Source organism: Amphibalanus amphitrite, unplaced genomic scaffold (assembly GCF_019059575.1).
Source record: "Amphibalanus amphitrite isolate SeventyFive unplaced genomic scaffold, NRLGWU_Aamphi_draft 001346F_arrow, whole genome shotgun sequence".
NCBI classification, from domain to species: Eukaryota; Metazoa; Arthropoda; class Thecostraca; order Balanomorpha; family Balanidae; genus Amphibalanus; species Amphibalanus amphitrite.
In genome coordinates, this window is record NW_024882839.1 from 35907 (window position 1) to 52060 (window position 16154).

Consider the following 16154-nt stretch of genomic DNA (forward strand, 5'->3'; position numbering starts at 1 on the left):
ATCTGGCCCATGTGACGAACAGCGATTTATCAACGGTATTATCCAAACGTTACAAAAACTTACTCAGGGAAAAAAACAAAAAAAAACATACAAATGTAAATCAGAAGCCAGAAAGTGATTCATAATTCAGATAAACATCACGGGACAAAAAGCCGCTTCATGAACCAGTTCTTAGCAGACCTAAGGAGGGTGGACGTTCGGGGGAGGTAAATAGAGGGCACTTATTTTGAGACCGCATCACAAGCTGTGGCACTTCTTGATAATATTATTTTAAATTCTTGTAAGTTGCTTATCATTAGATTCTGTGAGCTTCATTTTTTAAACTTGCATTGCTATTTTTTTTTTGTAATTCAGGAACGCTCACTGCTGCATGCCCCGCGGCCACCTCCTCCGAACGGCCACCCCAAGGAGCGATTCGGTGTGGTCTGTTGCTACCCGAGTGTTATCAGCTGACCTTGAACCGCCCGGATCGCCTCAGGGCACAGCGTGGCCCGGTGACCGGTCAGAGGTCCCTGACCTGACTCGGACGGCGGGCTGCGGACGGGACGCTCTGCTGTGTTTGGGGGTGTCCGTGTGTTTTGTTTTGGGTTGTTGTACAAAGAAGTGATGAAGGTAAAGTAAACGATCGAGAAGGGAATTGAAAGTTGATTTTTGTGTGATTGAACCGGTGATTTTGAACCTTTGTGACTTCTTGAACTATCCGCGTGAAGAAGCTAGTTTGTGTCAAGTTTGAAGAGTTTATTAGTGGAGCGATGGCGGAGGAGCGTGCACGCCAGCCACAGAAGCACCATCCGTGGTCATGGCACAGAGTGTTTTTGCTGTTCGCACTGACGATGACAATGGTAAGTTGAAGTGATGAACCGCCCGAGTGTTGACGTTCTCCCTGGAAAACGTCTATTTCATTCCAGTTCAGCAAAGCATGAGCTACAATAACTATACTAATTTCTGGTGCAGCTGAAGTATTGTTTAGGCGGACATCACCATGTTACTTCATCGGGCTGACTGCTCGAGGATAAAACCAGTAAAACGCCTTTTGGGCGAAGAACGAGCGAGCGAGATAGTGAGCCCTGCACGTGCGGAAGGGCGAGAGGGTGCTTCCAACGGGCTTGCGTAAAGCACCCTTCTAACCGGTCGCTAGCGGTGTGCCAAATTTGAACGCAATCGGCCCAGCCGTTCCTGAGATCTGGAAGCGGCATTCTGCACGTGCGCACGTGCAAACGGGGTCCAAAATGACTTTTGCACGGCACCCTACTAACTGGTCCCCAACCGTGTACCAAATTTGAGCGCAATCGGCCCAGCCGTTCTCGAGATCTGGAAACGCCCCATGCACGTGCAGTAGCACCCTAACCGCAACACATGGGAATGCATTGCCTGGTGGGTGCCTACCCGTATGCCAAGTTTCAGCGAAATCGCCCCAGTAATTACCGAGTTACTGAAATGGGAACAAATTTGGCACCTCTTATTGTTGTATTTTGCACGTGTACTGGGGGTGACCCACACGCATCGAGAGTATCCTATTTTGGGTAGAAGGGATGCTACTACACTACAAAAATTACCGCAAGTCAATCGCCCAAGCGGCTGCTGAGATATGAGCCTATCAAAATCACTACTTTTGCAAAACAGCTTGAACACCCTTGACTTTTCACGTGGCACGTGCCACGACGGTCACTGAAATGTATCAAAAGTAGTCAATTACGGGGTAGAAGGGATGGGGCTACCCAACAAAAAAGATCGCAGGCCAATCGGTCCAGCGGTTGCTGAGATATAAGCCTCTCAAAAGCGTTACAAGCCGGGCCGGGCCGGGCCGGGCCGGGCCGCTCATACTGAGATTTTCCGTTATATTGAAAAGACTCACTTCGCTCGCTGCGCTCGCTCGCTCGTAACAAATTTTCAACTTCAACTCTTTTCTTTGCGATGTGACGGTGTCTGGCATACAATTTTAACAATTCCGTAAGCTTTAAAAATAACGATTTTTTGCGGTCAGGGTGGCTGGCCAGTGCCTCACTATAGTCTATGAAGCAATCAGAAATAAAAAATAAGAATAACAAACTATGCGATTTAGCCTTACAAACGATTTAGCCTACCTTCGGATAATGACGATAACACGACGTGCCCTATCTGTCGCCACTTTTTCAACCCGTTCACAGATTCTGGGATTTGTGGTGGTGGGTGGCAGCTCTGCCATGATGTCTGAGTGTAAGGAAGACGACACACGTCGGTCCGTCTACCTCAGTGATATCGTGAGGAAGTGCAACACCAAACGGGAGCTGCTGCAGTGAGTTCCGCGCTCAGAAATGCGCGCGTTCGATTTGAGTATCGGTGTCTGTCTTCTAGCGAGCACATCCAGCGGTGTGCTGTAGCTTGGAATGTTTGGGGTAGCGAAACTCAATATCACTGGAAATAAGCTTGAACCTGCCTTACGTAATTCCTCCTTTTTATCAATTTTATCATATTGCCTAAGCTATCAATTTGATTTATCTTATTACTAAATGACTTACGGCGACCTCTCGGGCACTGAGCAGCCTCTAGCTTTTACGACAACCGCCTATCGTCCCCCTAACACCCCACCCTCCCCCTCCGCAGTCAGCTGATGACAGCCTGGCAGTGCGACATTCCACCTGGCCGGCTGCCTGCTGACCTGGCGGCTGCGTCGGGCGACCTGGCACGCTCCTGTGACAGTGACCTGCTTACCCAGCTGCGTCACGGAGGCCAGGGTACCCTGGCGGCTGGGGTGCTGCTCGTGGTGGCCTCTGGTGGCGGCTACGGTGGCGCTATCAGCGGACGCAGTGGACCGCTGGCTCTGGTGAGACTGAGTTCAGTGCTAAGGTCACTCTGAAAGGGTGGATGCATCAGTTGGACAGATCTCCGCTAGTTCTATTTAGTCCTAAGCATACAGGAGACAAGCTATGATAGCTGTTTGGGTTTCGATTTCGATTTTCTGTTTCGATCCCTCTGATTTCCGAAACAATGAAGAAAAAATGTCATAAATCTGCTAATACTTTAATCGAAATCATATTCGGCGTACGTTTGAAACATCGATGCTTATAATTCCCATAGCTTCACAAATGCTCACTCAAAGCGATTATTGCACTTGCTTCAACCAACCACTGTATGCAAACCAAGTTTGTCCAATGTCCATTCACCAAGCCCACATTGACTCTATTCTATCCCCCGGCAGTACATCGTGGTGACGGTGGTGACGACCGTCCTGGAGCTGGCCGCCATCGGCCTGCTCGTCTACAACAAGTCTCAGCTGGACCATCTGCCGAAGCTGATGGAGTCGCTGCTGGCACAGCCGATGACGGAACAGGAGCTGGTGGACGTGGTGATCCTGGACGGCCCCGGAGGCATCCTGACTGCTCCTGGAGGAATCCTGACTGCTCCTGGGGAGGTGCCGACCCAAGCTACACAGCCCGGTAGAGAGAAGAGTGGAGGGGCTGGAGAGGAGTCGGTGCCTGATGGAGAGGCCGGAGAGGTTGGTGGAAAGAAAAATGGGACAGAAGTGAATGCGACGTTGCAGCAAGGAGGTGGTAATGGGACAAACCCTAGAGCTGAAGGAACGGTAGATTCAGCTGGTGAAGCAGATGGATCAACAGAGGTTGGAAAGAAGTCAACCAAAGCACCAGCAATCAATGCAACAAGCTCTTCGGCAAAGTCATCAGCATCCTCACGAGTAGATTCCTCTTCATCCAAACCTCCCGCTCCCACTGAAGCTGTTAAGCCCGAGGGTAGACAAGCTATCGAAAAAACAACCACCCACCCCGAAACTGCCTCGACTTCGCCGCCTACCAATCACTCCGTCCTGCTTCAGAACACCACTTCTTATACCCCATCCCCTCCCACCTCACCAATATCTGAAAAGGTCAACATGACGACACTCTCGTCTCTCAACGAGACCTCCCGACAGCGACGACACACGGACGCAGACTGGGAGGAATCGGGAGAGGATTGGGACGACCGAACCGATGAGGTGATTTTCCACTGGGCGCCCGCTGCCACAGACTGTCTGCTGCACCCGGAAGAGAAGAACCAGACTCACTGCTTCACAGAGCTCGAGAACAAACTGCGGGTAAGGCATGTCACTGGATTTTTCTTAGGCTACTTGTTGTTTTAAATGTGAAAGATCGAAGAGTATCAGAGGTAGGTACATGTGCTATAAAAAAAAAACTCATCGTTCTATACAGATATACCTACAATTCCTAAACATTGAGGGGAACAGGAAACTGATTGCCTCTTGCCATGTATTACGTTTTTAACTCAAAGGACTGTTAGAAGCGAAAGATGCGGCGTGCCTTTGCTTAAATGGTGTTATCTCTGTATGATGGCGATTTTATCATTTACATCGGTCGACGTTTTTCAGCGAGAGCTTAACCAGTCGGAGCTGGTACTGGAGCTGATGATGGCCCCGCTGGTGTGCGCCTTCCTCGCCTGCCTGCTGCAGCTGACCACCATCTGTGCTGCCTGGCACATGATTACCGACCAGCAGTCGCGCCGGCCGCGCGCGCAGGGCGCTCCCGGCCAACTCAGCACTCCCGTGTAGACGGTGAGTGAGCTGATCAAGAACGATCAGACGGATCAACACGGCTGTGTGGTGACCCTTCTCCTGGCTGGAAGAAGCGCCAAGCGAGAAACGACTAAACTCTTGTGTGGAAGTACGCACAGGGACATGTCGTGTGAAAGGGTCGCTAAATAAATGGGAAGATAAATAAAGACGTTGTTTGAGAAAAAGGAAAATTTCCATTTGATTGTCACCGTCTTATATTTTCACTACATCAATGGCATATCACAAGATACAAAACAGCGAAAGAGACACGTAGAGGAACTAACATTGTAATGTTTCCCTTTAAAACTGTGCCTCGCTACCAAGATCTTCCTATCAACGTCCATAGCTTCAACGTCTACTGAAATAAGCCTGCACAAATTACACAGGAAAGCTGAAAAATCCTGCTTGGTTCCTAAGACAATGGTCTATCATCATTCAGATCTCCCATGCATTTACAACGAAACTAATACAATACGATCAACGTCTCATTCATAAGACTAACTTACATATTTGTTGTAGTCGTAACAGGTGAACTACGCAGTACGCACCATATAAGACGACTTGAGATGGTAACAGTACACTCACTGCATGTGAGCAACATTTCCTTTTCACCTCATAATACACAATCCCCACTCAAGAGTCCACGTAGGCTCACGGAGCCGCATCGAACACGGCAAGAATGCTCAGAGTGAAGAATTGTTTCCGTCGCGTCACCAAACGCCTTATTTGTAGAGACACAGAGGGCTCTCGCGAATCCGCGATACTGTCACATTTCACGTTAGATGTGCTCGTTTGTCACTTCGGTGTCCCTTTGCTTGGGACAACAAGCAAGCCTGACAAACTTGAACGCAACGATCGTTTGAATCCCTGCTCTGAAGGTCATTTCCCGCTATGGATTCCCCACCAGGCTGATTGAAAAGGTTCCAAGCAGACTGTGTCTCCGTCAGAGCACTCTTGACCCGATGTCTGTTGGAGCGCTTCCGGTTTGCTCTTGAGCATCTCCGAGCTGATGCAAACTGTCTATGAACACATCTGAGCTCGTAAATGTCATTCCATGCACCCGAACATCGGTTTACCGATGCTTAAATGTTCACGAGGGCGCAGCAAGCACTAAATACGCACTTCTTACGCGCACCTCGCATCATCAAGTCATCCAGCTTGAGTTTTTACTTTGGAAACAGACGAGTCGGCAAACGGCACGTCATAGTGGCGTAGTCTTTAGCAGCACTTCGCGCTAAACCGGCGCTCCTACCCGAAGAAGGAGGGCTGTGCCGGCGCCATGGTCATAGTACTGGTGACATACGACGTCAGCACCGTCGACACCACTGTGGTGCTGGTGATGTAAGCGGTGGATGGTGTCGCGCGGAACGTCACCACCACCGGCCGCCGGTTGGTGTTGGTGACAGTCGTGGTGACAAACACTGGTGAAGAAGAGACGACCGTACGTGGTCCTGTCGCCGCCTGCGCTGCTGCCGCCGCCGGGTTCAGCTGTGCGAGGTACGGGCTGAGCAGCTGCAGGTACAGCAGCTGCTGCGGGGACAGCTGCCCCAACCCGCCCAGCTGGTTTGTCTGACCCAGCTGGGCCAGCTGGCTGAGCTGCGCCAGCTGACCGAGCTGCCCCATCTGGTCTAGGGGAGACGAGCTGCTGCCAAGAGCTGGCAGAGCTGGGGTGGCTACTGGAGCGGGCGCTATCACCGGGTTTCCTGACGGGGTCGCCACTGGCGTCGCCTCAGCAGTCGCCTGAGTCGCAGGCTTCGCCTCCTCTGTCGCTGGTTTGTCCTGACTGCCATGCAGCGCCAGCATCTCCGGATGCGTGCTCTTCTCGAGAAGGTCCGGATCAAACCTTCCTCCAATGCTTTCCAGACTATCCGCCTCGGGGAATCCATCGATATCCAGATGGTTGGTAGAATGCGAACCCTCCAACTGCGCATCCGACAGTGCCGAACGCTCGTCGAACAGCTCCACAGGTGGCATGGTCTTGAGCGCGGTGACGACACGCGTCACATGGTAGGTCTGGGTGATGGTGAAAGATCTCGTGTTGTCTGCGATCACCAGCGGGATCACTGACGACTTCAGCACCAGCTGTGTGGTGCTGTACGTCTCAGTCATGGTGTGAAGTGGAAGGCTGGGAGAGCTCGGGTCCAGGTGTACCGGAGGAAGCATGACGGCAGGTGCTTCGCTTGGGGAACCGAGGAGGTTCTCGATCTCGGGTCTCGGAGTCGTGGTGGTGGTGGCGACGAGAAGCACAGATGGCGTTAGGGTCGAAGAAGGAGGTATGACCTGAGATGGGGAGGGCGCGATGGTCGGCTCTACCTCCACCGTCCGCGTCTGCGTCTTCGTGATCCACTGGCTGTTGGTGTAGCGACCTAGCGAGATGTGCCTCAACGTCTTCAACGTCGTAATCTCTTGATAGAAGTCAGTGGCTCCCTCTGGCCTGAAAGTGCTGACCGCGAGGATCTGAGTCTCGTCTCCGTTACTGTTTCCTGAGACTGTGGTTGGCGCGACGGTCTCCTCCGTGGTGGGGACGGCGTCGTAGTCCACGTAGTCATAGTAGTAGTCTGCGGGACCGTAGAGCTCGTCCACGTACTGAGGGGTGGGCTGGGTGGGAGGAGGGGTGGGAGGCTCAGTGGTCGGCGGACGGGTCGGGCGAGTGAGCCGGGTCCGGGGTCGGGGAGTGGGCTGTGTCAGTGGAGGATGGGTCACACGCAGGCGGGAGGACTGCAGCGGCCTCCTGGTGATCGGCTCCTGGTACTGCTGCCTGATGTCCTGATACTGCTGCCTGGGGTCCTGATACTGCTGCCTCGAGTCCTGGTACTGTTGCCTCGGGTCCTGGTACTGTTGCCTGGTATTCTGATAGTCCTGCTGCTGTGGTCTCCTGGTGCTCTCATACCGCTGGCTGACAGTATCCTGATACTGATCGCGGGTATCGTAGTACTGCGCTCGGAGGTCCTCGTACGACGTCGTACTCTCCCGGTCCGCGTACTGGGGCCGGACGATGCTGCCAGCCGCCTGCGGGTAGCTCAGTCTCTCCGAGTACTGAGGCTGCGAGTCGCGGCTGCTGGTGTACCTCTGACTCCCGCGGGCCCGCTCAGGTCGCTGAGATGTCCTGGAGCCGAACGACTGCCGGGCGAGAGGCTCGGCCTTCTTCTGGCGAGGTCTCTGCAGCAGGGAGGCGGCGGTCGGGGTGGGCTCCTCCTCGGAGAGCTTCTGACGACGCTTCTCTAGCAGCTGCTGCTTGCGCCGCTCGGACGCCGACGGGCCGCGCTGTACGGGAGACAGAGATGAACGGTGTCAGTGCGAGACAGGGATGATAGTTTCGGTGCTTAGTTAAAGAATGGTAAGTTTTCATACAGATCTGTTAGCCCGGCAGGCGGTGGGCCTACCAGCCACCTTCCGCGCGGTGGGGGGGGGGGGCACTTTTTTGCCCCCCCCCGTATCTCCGAAACTACTGGACGGATCCGGAAAATTCAAACGGCGTTCGATATCCCTGTCAAATTTGTCGAAGGAAACCAAATTTCATTGACCTCGGGGTCACCGATGACGTCACAGGTCAGGTCAAAGATAAAATGTTTCACCGTTCACGGGGCTTCTAGGGAAAGCGCTATAACACCGAATAAAACGCATTTTGTCGAAAATCAGCGATAAGGCGTCAGTTGTCTAGTACATATGTTGCTATTAGAGGTCACTGGTCATACCAGGTCAAGTCACAGGTCAGGTCACCAAAGGTCACCAAGGGTCACCACATGAGCCCAACTTTACTAAGGTTATGCGATGCATGTTTTACGGCCAGTTTTTCATTTCCAACTCAATGGTGTTGGTTATAAGACCATCAGGTACGGTTGAGGTCATTTTTTTGGTGGAGGTCAGGTCAAGGTCAGGTAAAAAAGGTCAAATTTCAAAGTTGATATTTTTGCATAAAATGGGCATCGATTCGATGCAGCTTGTCACGGGGAGTCTAATGGTGGTCTTTGTTTTGCGCTACGAGGTCTAGAATTGCTAAAAATTGAGTTTGAAAATTTGACGTCATCAATTTTGAACAGTTTTTTCGCTATAACTTGGCCAAACAAAGAGGTATCGATCTCAAATTTGGTATGTAGATAGAAGGCGGCAGGGGCTATCACATATATTCCGGTTTTTTCGATATTCAAAAAAACGTTTTGGATTTTTTGGCTATTGTATTCAAAAAATCTATTTTTTGATTTTTGAGGGTCAAAATCCAAAAAATTCGAAAAACCGAAATAGCAGTTTTGTAGCCCTTTTACTTCCACACCTTTTATGTCTGAAACATTTTTCTGTATCCCTAAAGCTGTAGGCCTGACAGCTCCTCCCGCGAAACCTTTTTTTGGGTCGAAAATGGCAAAAATGACGTCACTCTGACGTCATTAGCGGCCAACGTATCATAGCCTTTGGAAAAAAATTTTTGGTCAGTATGTGCGCTAGCTGCTCCCGGGAGGGTACTGAAAGTTTGGTGACGATCGGCGCAGCGGTTCTCGAGATATATCGAAAAAACTAAAGGGAGGCAAAAAAATGCCCCCCCCACCGCCTGGAAAGTTAAAGTAAACGTAGGGGAGAGTGGGGCAAAGCGGCCACCCTAACGCTTCTCACGATGCCAACGCTTGATTTTTAAACTTGGAAAGATTCTATCTATAACAAAGGGATCCCTAGTAAGTTGCCTTTTATTTCAACTGCGTTTTATTTCCAAAGGCGTTCACATATGGGAGATATTGACAAAACTTTAAACCTATGCATATTGGCCACTTTGCCCCATACCTTGGGGCAAAGCGGCCACCGGCGTCTTCTCAAGTCCCAATATAAGAAACAAAATAGTTGCCTCATGTACGACTAGGGTATTTGATGGTGACAAGGTTTAAGCGAGGATGGATGCTTACTTTATTATCTTCCACCTGTGGGTAAACAAAGAAAGGATTTTCATGAAAAAACATTTAATTGCATTATTTGGTAACTCATGCAACTGAAAAGTGGCCAAGATGAATGCATGACGACACATTTGAATATAAATAATGTTTTTTATCCAGATAGAAGCAGCTTATGGCGAATTGGGGGGTGGCCACTTTGCCCCGGCCACTTTGCCCCGCGCATACCGTCCGAGACAAAAATATTCCAGCTTAGCTATTAGTGGGGTAAAAAACATTAAAATTGGTAGAATACATGTACGATAACCATGCAAGGCATGGACAAGAACGCTTATAAAAATTCCAAACGGTTATGGAATAACATAACATTTAAAAATTGTAAACATAGTTGGTAACCTGGCAAGAAATGCTTTTCCGTGTTTCACAGAACAATGGTGATGGGCCTGAAACCCCGGTCTGGCTCATTCGAACGACCATGAAGAGAAGTATAATTGAAAACCATAAATTGGAACTGACGCCAGCTATGAAGGGCTAAAACGATGGGTGGCCGCTTTGCCCCGGGTGGCCGCTTTGCCCCACTCTCCCCTAAATATGCATCGTTCTGATCTGCGACCGATGTCACTATTTGTTCGTTACATTTAGCATAGCTAATTGCGGACAATCATTTGCATGGTTAACGACCGAGCTCAGTAAGCTTATCAACATCGTAAAAATTAGCACAAATTAGGCAAAATTAGTTGTGCAAAAGATACGCCGATAAATATAGCTATATAACTATACGCACGTAAAATGCAATAATCTCAAATAGCGATACAAATTTCCCTTCTCATATGTGCTACCCTCGATTACTCACGCTCCTGTTCCTGATCCTTCCGCTGGAGTAGGAGCGTCTGGGCGGCAGGGTGGTCGTCTCTTCCTCCTTCTCCTCCTCCTTCTTCTGCCTCCGACGACTGGAACTGGAACTGGAGGTAGGCAGTCGTGACGGCGATCCTCTCCTCCTCAGAGTGAACCGAGATGGCCGGGACGGAGCCACCACCACCTCTCTGGAAGGACGCGAACCCGCAGCCACCAGGTCGGCAAACACACTCTCAGCTCCCTCATCGCCGTCCAGACCTCCGAAGAGTTTCTCCAGAGGTAGGATGTCCGACTCCAGCGGCGCTGGTGGAGAGGATGCAGCTCCTTCAGCTGCGGTAGCGCTCAGATGGACAGTCTGTCTGGCGGAAGGCTGGATGGTTCTCTGAACTGGTTTTGATGAAAAAATGGTGCTGCTGGACTGAAGGACCTGGGCGTATCTCCCGCGGATGTAGGTACCGATGACGCTGGTGGTGTGGACGGTGGTTAGGATACCGGTGACATCTGTACCCCCGAAGGTAGTCACCAGACCGGTGGGACGAACGTCAATCGATGAGAGCACCAGCCGACCCGGGGTAGGAGTCTCCACGGGCTCCGGAGTTGGTGGTGGGGTAGGGGGAGACTGGAAGTCCAGTCTGAACGGCGCGGTCGTGGGCCGACGGCTGGGCCGCTGTTTCACTCTGTAACCGACGTTATGTCGGAGCGAGACTCGCGTCTCGGGTGGGATCTGGACGGTAGGCGTGGCGGTGGCCTCGATCAGAATGGGGACGAGTGTCGGGTGCGGGGCCATCGGCTGGAAAGGACCTTGATCGAGCGTGGGCGCCGTTTTGGGGGTCGGCTGTACTCGGGACGGCGGCGGCGCTCTCCGCTGGGTCTGAGGTCCGCGACGACGCACCGCAGACCAGCGGTTTGTGGCCGGACGGACACTGCCGAAGGCGTTGTCGAACGAGTTCTCGAAGGAGCTCTCCAGACTGAGCGCGGCTGGGGTAGCGAACAGCGCCTCTGTCGTCACCGGACGGGGGGTGTTGGGGGCGGGGTCGCCGGGGGCGGCAGAGGTCAGCTGGGGTGACCCAGAGACGGCGGAGGGTGACAGACGGTGGAGGTCGGTCACCGTCGGACCGAGCGACACAGTGCTCGACTGCCGCTTTGAATCTGAAAAGAGGGAGAGAAGGAGATACATTAATGACGATCGACTCTGGTGCAACAAAGCACTCACAATACAAAATGTGCTACTCTAATTTTTGGTGTTATAATGTAAACGGAATTTACGTTCAGTGTTACAAAGGGCTTCACTGTTGACTTCTACTTTTTTAGAAGTTCCGAGGACATTGGAAATATTAGCACATAAAAAATGGATTTTTATTTAACTATGTAATGTCCATTAATCAGTTGACTTAATTCCGTACAAAAGGAGCTTTCATGTTTCCGTAGCATGAGCATTGAGCAGGAACACCGCTCAAGCCATCCTTCTTCACCACACATACTTTTCGAAACTCCCGATCCCCATCCATCAAAATCCGTCGTGTTGTGCCTGTTGTACCCAAATTAACCTGCGTCTCACCTTGCGTCTTCGAGTTGGGTGTAAACACCATGACTGTGTCGCCGACAGTGGTGATGAAATCCAGGAACCCATAGATGGTCTTTGTTGCGAACTCTGTTTTCCTTTCGACACTCGGCTGGTCGGTGGTCGGCGGCGGTGCGGAGGTGACCTTTTGACGAGTCCGGGTCACCGCCGGCGTGGCTGGAACCAGAGGTCACGTCACTGAGAGAGGTAAAGGCATGGGACGGGTGAGAGGGTGCGGTTGGACGCCGTCTTCCGTAATAGAGGTGAGGAATAGAAGGGGGACTTTGGCAGAAGGGAAACGAGCAACTGTTTGCGAATTTATCGGTATGCATCGTATGCATAGGTAGAAAAATTAACGGATTTGAGCTCGATAAAGTCAGTCGCTTGTAATATCATTGGTCAGGAGAATAATTACGCCTTAGCCTATTTTATTTATGAGAAATAGCCAGACGAACCTGTCGGTAAATTACAGAAGGGATGCACGAGAAACTGCTATTAAGTATGCGGTCTTTTCGCAATCTCCAAATCATATAAGCGAGAACATTTAGCCATCATAATGGATCGGTACGATGGAGGGCATGTTAGGAAGCGCACCGGAGCGTGAACAGAATGTTCGGGATCAGTAAATTTCCCTCTAATCATTACCTACTACCAAATGGGAGTGATGAACCCGACATCACTTCCGCAATAAGAGTTGTTGTAGTTATTTCTGTTTCGACCAATAAATGACGATGGATAAAGACACCGATAAGTTAAAAATGATGCTAAATATCAATGCATGAGAGAACTGATAAGTTAACCAAGGAGCATTTTACCTCATCTCTCGGGCAATGCTTTACTTATTTAAAAAAACGATCTAAATCTAATAAAAAGCGCTTCGCACCATGAATCAGCAATCAATTGGGAAAAGATAACAAGTTGATATATTGATTAGTTTGCATCAATCATATTGCAATTGACATAAATGGTAAAAACTTTAATTTTCTTTCGCGCATGTTGTAGCACTTTGCAACTGTGCTTACCGTGCCCACTATAGCATCAGTGATCCTATAGCGCTCCTGTACTCACCGGAGGTTGTGTAGTGCGGTTCAAAGTGATCAGGCCCGACAATAAGCGTGTTCAACTGTCCTATCACTCCCTTGGGCTGCCGAGCATCTGTCGAAAAAGGCGAACGGACGGGTCAGCAAAACGGCCGGCTATTCCTCACGTAATGGGTATCGAACTCCGTGGATTAGGTAATTAAATCTAACGGCAGTCTGTAACTTTGGGGCCACAGAGCACTTTGGTCTTTGAATAGCTCCGAATAAAAGAACCGTAGCACTTACGCAGCCCGTGTTAAGCGATTGTCACTCTTGTTACGTCAGGGACTGGTTTCTTTAAGCGACATGCTGTCGATGCTCTGGTTTTCGCAACGGTTCTCTTGGCCAGATGGTCTGACATATGTGCTGGATTTGCAATCAGACTGGCAACTAATCACACGCAGAGGGCATTGCAGCAGGCTTATCACCTCATTAGTGTTTACGAAAACACACACATTATTTTTTTTTAAATTTTTTTATATATTTTTATTTCAACATTACATAGCTGTGTGTCCGTAGCGGAATTGTGCACACGTTGCACCACACCACACACTACACACATGTACACACGTACACATCATACATAGTATACCCTTAATTAAAAAAAAACATAACATCAACATGACTAAAAACATTATTAAAATTATGCAGCCCACCTGGCCCGGCCGGGCGGTGATTAACCCCCGGCATTCACCGCCCGACCCCGGGGAGATCTGGGGGATACCCCCCCGGCCGGGGAGATCTGGGGGATACCTCCCCGGCGCTCCAGGCGGGCCGCCCCCCTCCCCCCCGCATCGCCGCGCATTTCTGCGAGGCGGTGTCCCAGTCCAACGGCCCGGCCCGACAGTCACCGCGCCGGCTGGCCGGGAGGGCGGGGGCCATGCGCAAAGCGCATATCCCTACTCCTAAACCTACTCCTACTCCTACTCGCTTATCAACGCCTCGTTCGCCCGCTCCCATTTATCCTCAAAGTGTTTCCGATCACCCTTACACACCGCAATCATTCTTTCCAGCTCTCGGTCAGCACAAAGCCACCTGATCACTTCATCCAGGTTCAACCTCTCCCTATTTCCAATAACCATTTTACCTACTATAACTACATGATTAAAGAGGGTCGTCTTACCCAGGCCCAGTAGCACAGTCTTCGCATTAAATTCAGAACCTTCTTGCATAATTCGATTTGTAAGCATCCAATTTTTAATAGATTCCCAGAAAATCTGAACAACGGGGCAAAACCAAAATTTGTGTTCAATGCTATCTTCTACTTCGTAACACCTCTTACAATTTATAGATTCAACCACTCCAATCCGATGTAGCAATCGTTGAGTAGCACATGTTCTTGTAATTATTTTATATTGCGCACTGCGATAACGCATAAAAATTGAGGCTAATTTGTTATTGGAATAAACTTCACTCCATGCGACCTCCCTAAACATCGCACTCCACTTACATTCCCATTTATGTGCATGGCTTTTAATCTGTTTCTGCATCAACTTCCAATAAATGTGTTTTGATCCTTGTGATTTGGAAACTATAAAAGACAAGCATGGGTCTATAAGAGGTCCAATTAGCTTAGTTTTGTTGGCTGTCTTCCAGGTTCTCGGTAAACTATTCACCAGACAATCATAGTCAAATTGCACACCTTCTATTCCATATTGAATTTTCATCTCCTCAAATGACATAATATTACCGTCTGCGTTCAGTAAATCGTTCAAATAATGTATCCCCTTAGAATACCACTCGTTGATTCTGCTAGTGCAAAATTTGCTTAAGTCAGAATACCAAAGCGTGCTTGCGGCCATTTCATCTAATGAGTAATCTCCATATGCATCTTTTAAGTCTGCTACTGCTTCCATAACCTCGCACCAGAAACGACTATATGACACTCGTCTACTGAAATTTCGCAAAGACACTGCATTTCTATCCCAGATGCAATTCTTCTGACCTATTTTACTTTCAAAATTTTGTATCCACTGGCTATCAGACTGCAACATTCGCCTAACCCACGCAATTTTCAACGACTTAAGGTACAGGTTGACGTCTATCATTCCAGCTCCTCCATATTCTATCGGTTGTACAAGACTCTTCCTACTTATCTTATCTCGCTTCCCGTTCCATACAAAATTGAATAGAATCGTATTTAACTCTTTCAAAAAATCAGGCGATGGATTCGGTAGTGCCGCGAATAAATGTGTCAGTTTAGGTATTATTAGACTTTTTATTACACATATTTTCCCGTATATGGTTAGGTATCTTTTCTGCCAGTCTTTAATAGTCGCATGAATTTCTCCCTTTTTCCTTTCAAAGTTATTATTGGTCATTTTCTGGATATCATTTTCGTAAATGATTCCAAGAACCTTTATCTGTTTCGTCCATTTAATCGGAAGTTCTTCACAGATCTTTGTTTTATTCTGTACATCATAACCTACCCACATAGCCTCGGTTTTAGTTATATTCGGGCGCAATCCAGAGAACTTCGCGAACACTCCTAGGTCATGAAAAAGGCATCTGCAGCTGTTGACAGAGCCATCTAAGAAAAAGAGGGTATCATCCGCATAACATGATACTTTGTTCTCTACGTCACCTATTGCAATTCCACGAATATTCTTGTTTTGCCTCACAAGTGAAGCTAAACACTCAATGGCCAACAAGAAAATATAAGGACTTACAGGGTCCCCCTGTCTACAGGATCTAAGCAGTTTAACTTTGTTAGACAAATGTCCATTGTATAGAATTCTTGCATATGTCCCCTCATTCATCAAATGAAACCATCTAATGGATTCTGCAGGGAAGTTATACTTATCCAGAGCGGCGCTAATAAATTTCCAGCTTAGTGTGTTGAACGCCCCTTCAATATCCAGACTCAAAAAGATCCCGGAACGTCCTTCATGTTCCAAATACGTCATGATATCACTCATCAACCGCGTATTGTCTCCGATAAATCGACCTTTAATGAACCCAGTCTGTGCTGGATCTACTAACTTCCCTACCACTTGTTTGTATCTATTTGCTATACAAGCGGATAAAATTTTATAACTTGTGTTCAAGAGCGTAATAGGTCGATATGAATTGATCAGGTTCCTGGGTTTCCCACTCTTCGGTATCAAAGTTATGATACCTTCTCTTAATGACGGTGGCATGACTCGTGACGTGAAGCAAGACGACAACATCCTCATCACAATAAATTTTAGATCTATCCAAAAGAATTTATAAAACTCTGCTGGAAACCCGTCACTACCTGG

The 16154-nt window shown here is 49.1% G+C and overlaps 2 protein-coding genes across 2 annotated transcripts in view; one reads left to right on the forward strand and one right to left on the reverse strand.

Moving 5' to 3' along the window:
* The first annotated feature begins 503 nt into the window (after positions 1 to 503).
* Positions 504 to 4710, forward strand: LOC122372330. The gene is made up of 5 exons (XM_043349416.1): positions 504 to 842; positions 2148 to 2275; positions 2584 to 2803; positions 3179 to 4069; positions 4361 to 4710. The coding sequence occupies exons 1-5, from the start codon at positions 753 to 755 to the stop codon at positions 4538 to 4540; spliced, it is 1509 nt and encodes a 502-aa protein (XP_043205351.1). The 5' UTR covers positions 504 to 752; the 3' UTR covers positions 4541 to 4710.
* A 30-nt stretch (positions 4711 to 4740) lies between these two features.
* The window catches only part of LOC122372329 (mucin-2-like), a 38097-nt gene continuing 26683 nt past the window's right edge, over positions 4741 to 16154 (reverse strand). The window contains exons 3-6 of the mRNA XM_043349415.1: positions 12902 to 12988; positions 11831 to 12010; positions 10271 to 11421; positions 4741 to 7807 (exon numbers count right to left, since the gene is read on the reverse strand). Coding sequence (XP_043205350.1) covers positions 5792 to 7807; positions 10271 to 11421; positions 11831 to 12010; positions 12902 to 12988 — 3434 coding nt within the window. The 3' untranslated portion in view covers positions 4741 to 5791. The remainder of the gene's footprint in view (positions 7808 to 10270; positions 11422 to 11830; positions 12011 to 12901; positions 12989 to 16154) is intronic.

Coding starts and splice junctions, on each gene's coding strand:
- LOC122372330 (XM_043349416.1), top strand. CDS start 753: ATGGCGGAGGAGCGTGCACGCCAGCCACAGAAGCACCATCCGTGGTCA. Junction 2,276..2,583: donor ACCAAACGGGAGCTGCTGCA/GTGAGTTCCGCG, acceptor CCCCCTCCGCAG/TCAGCTGATGACAGCCTGGC. Junction 2,804..3,178: donor GCAGTGGACCGCTGGCTCTG/GTGAGACTGAGT, acceptor ATCCCCCGGCAG/TACATCGTGGTGACGGTGGT.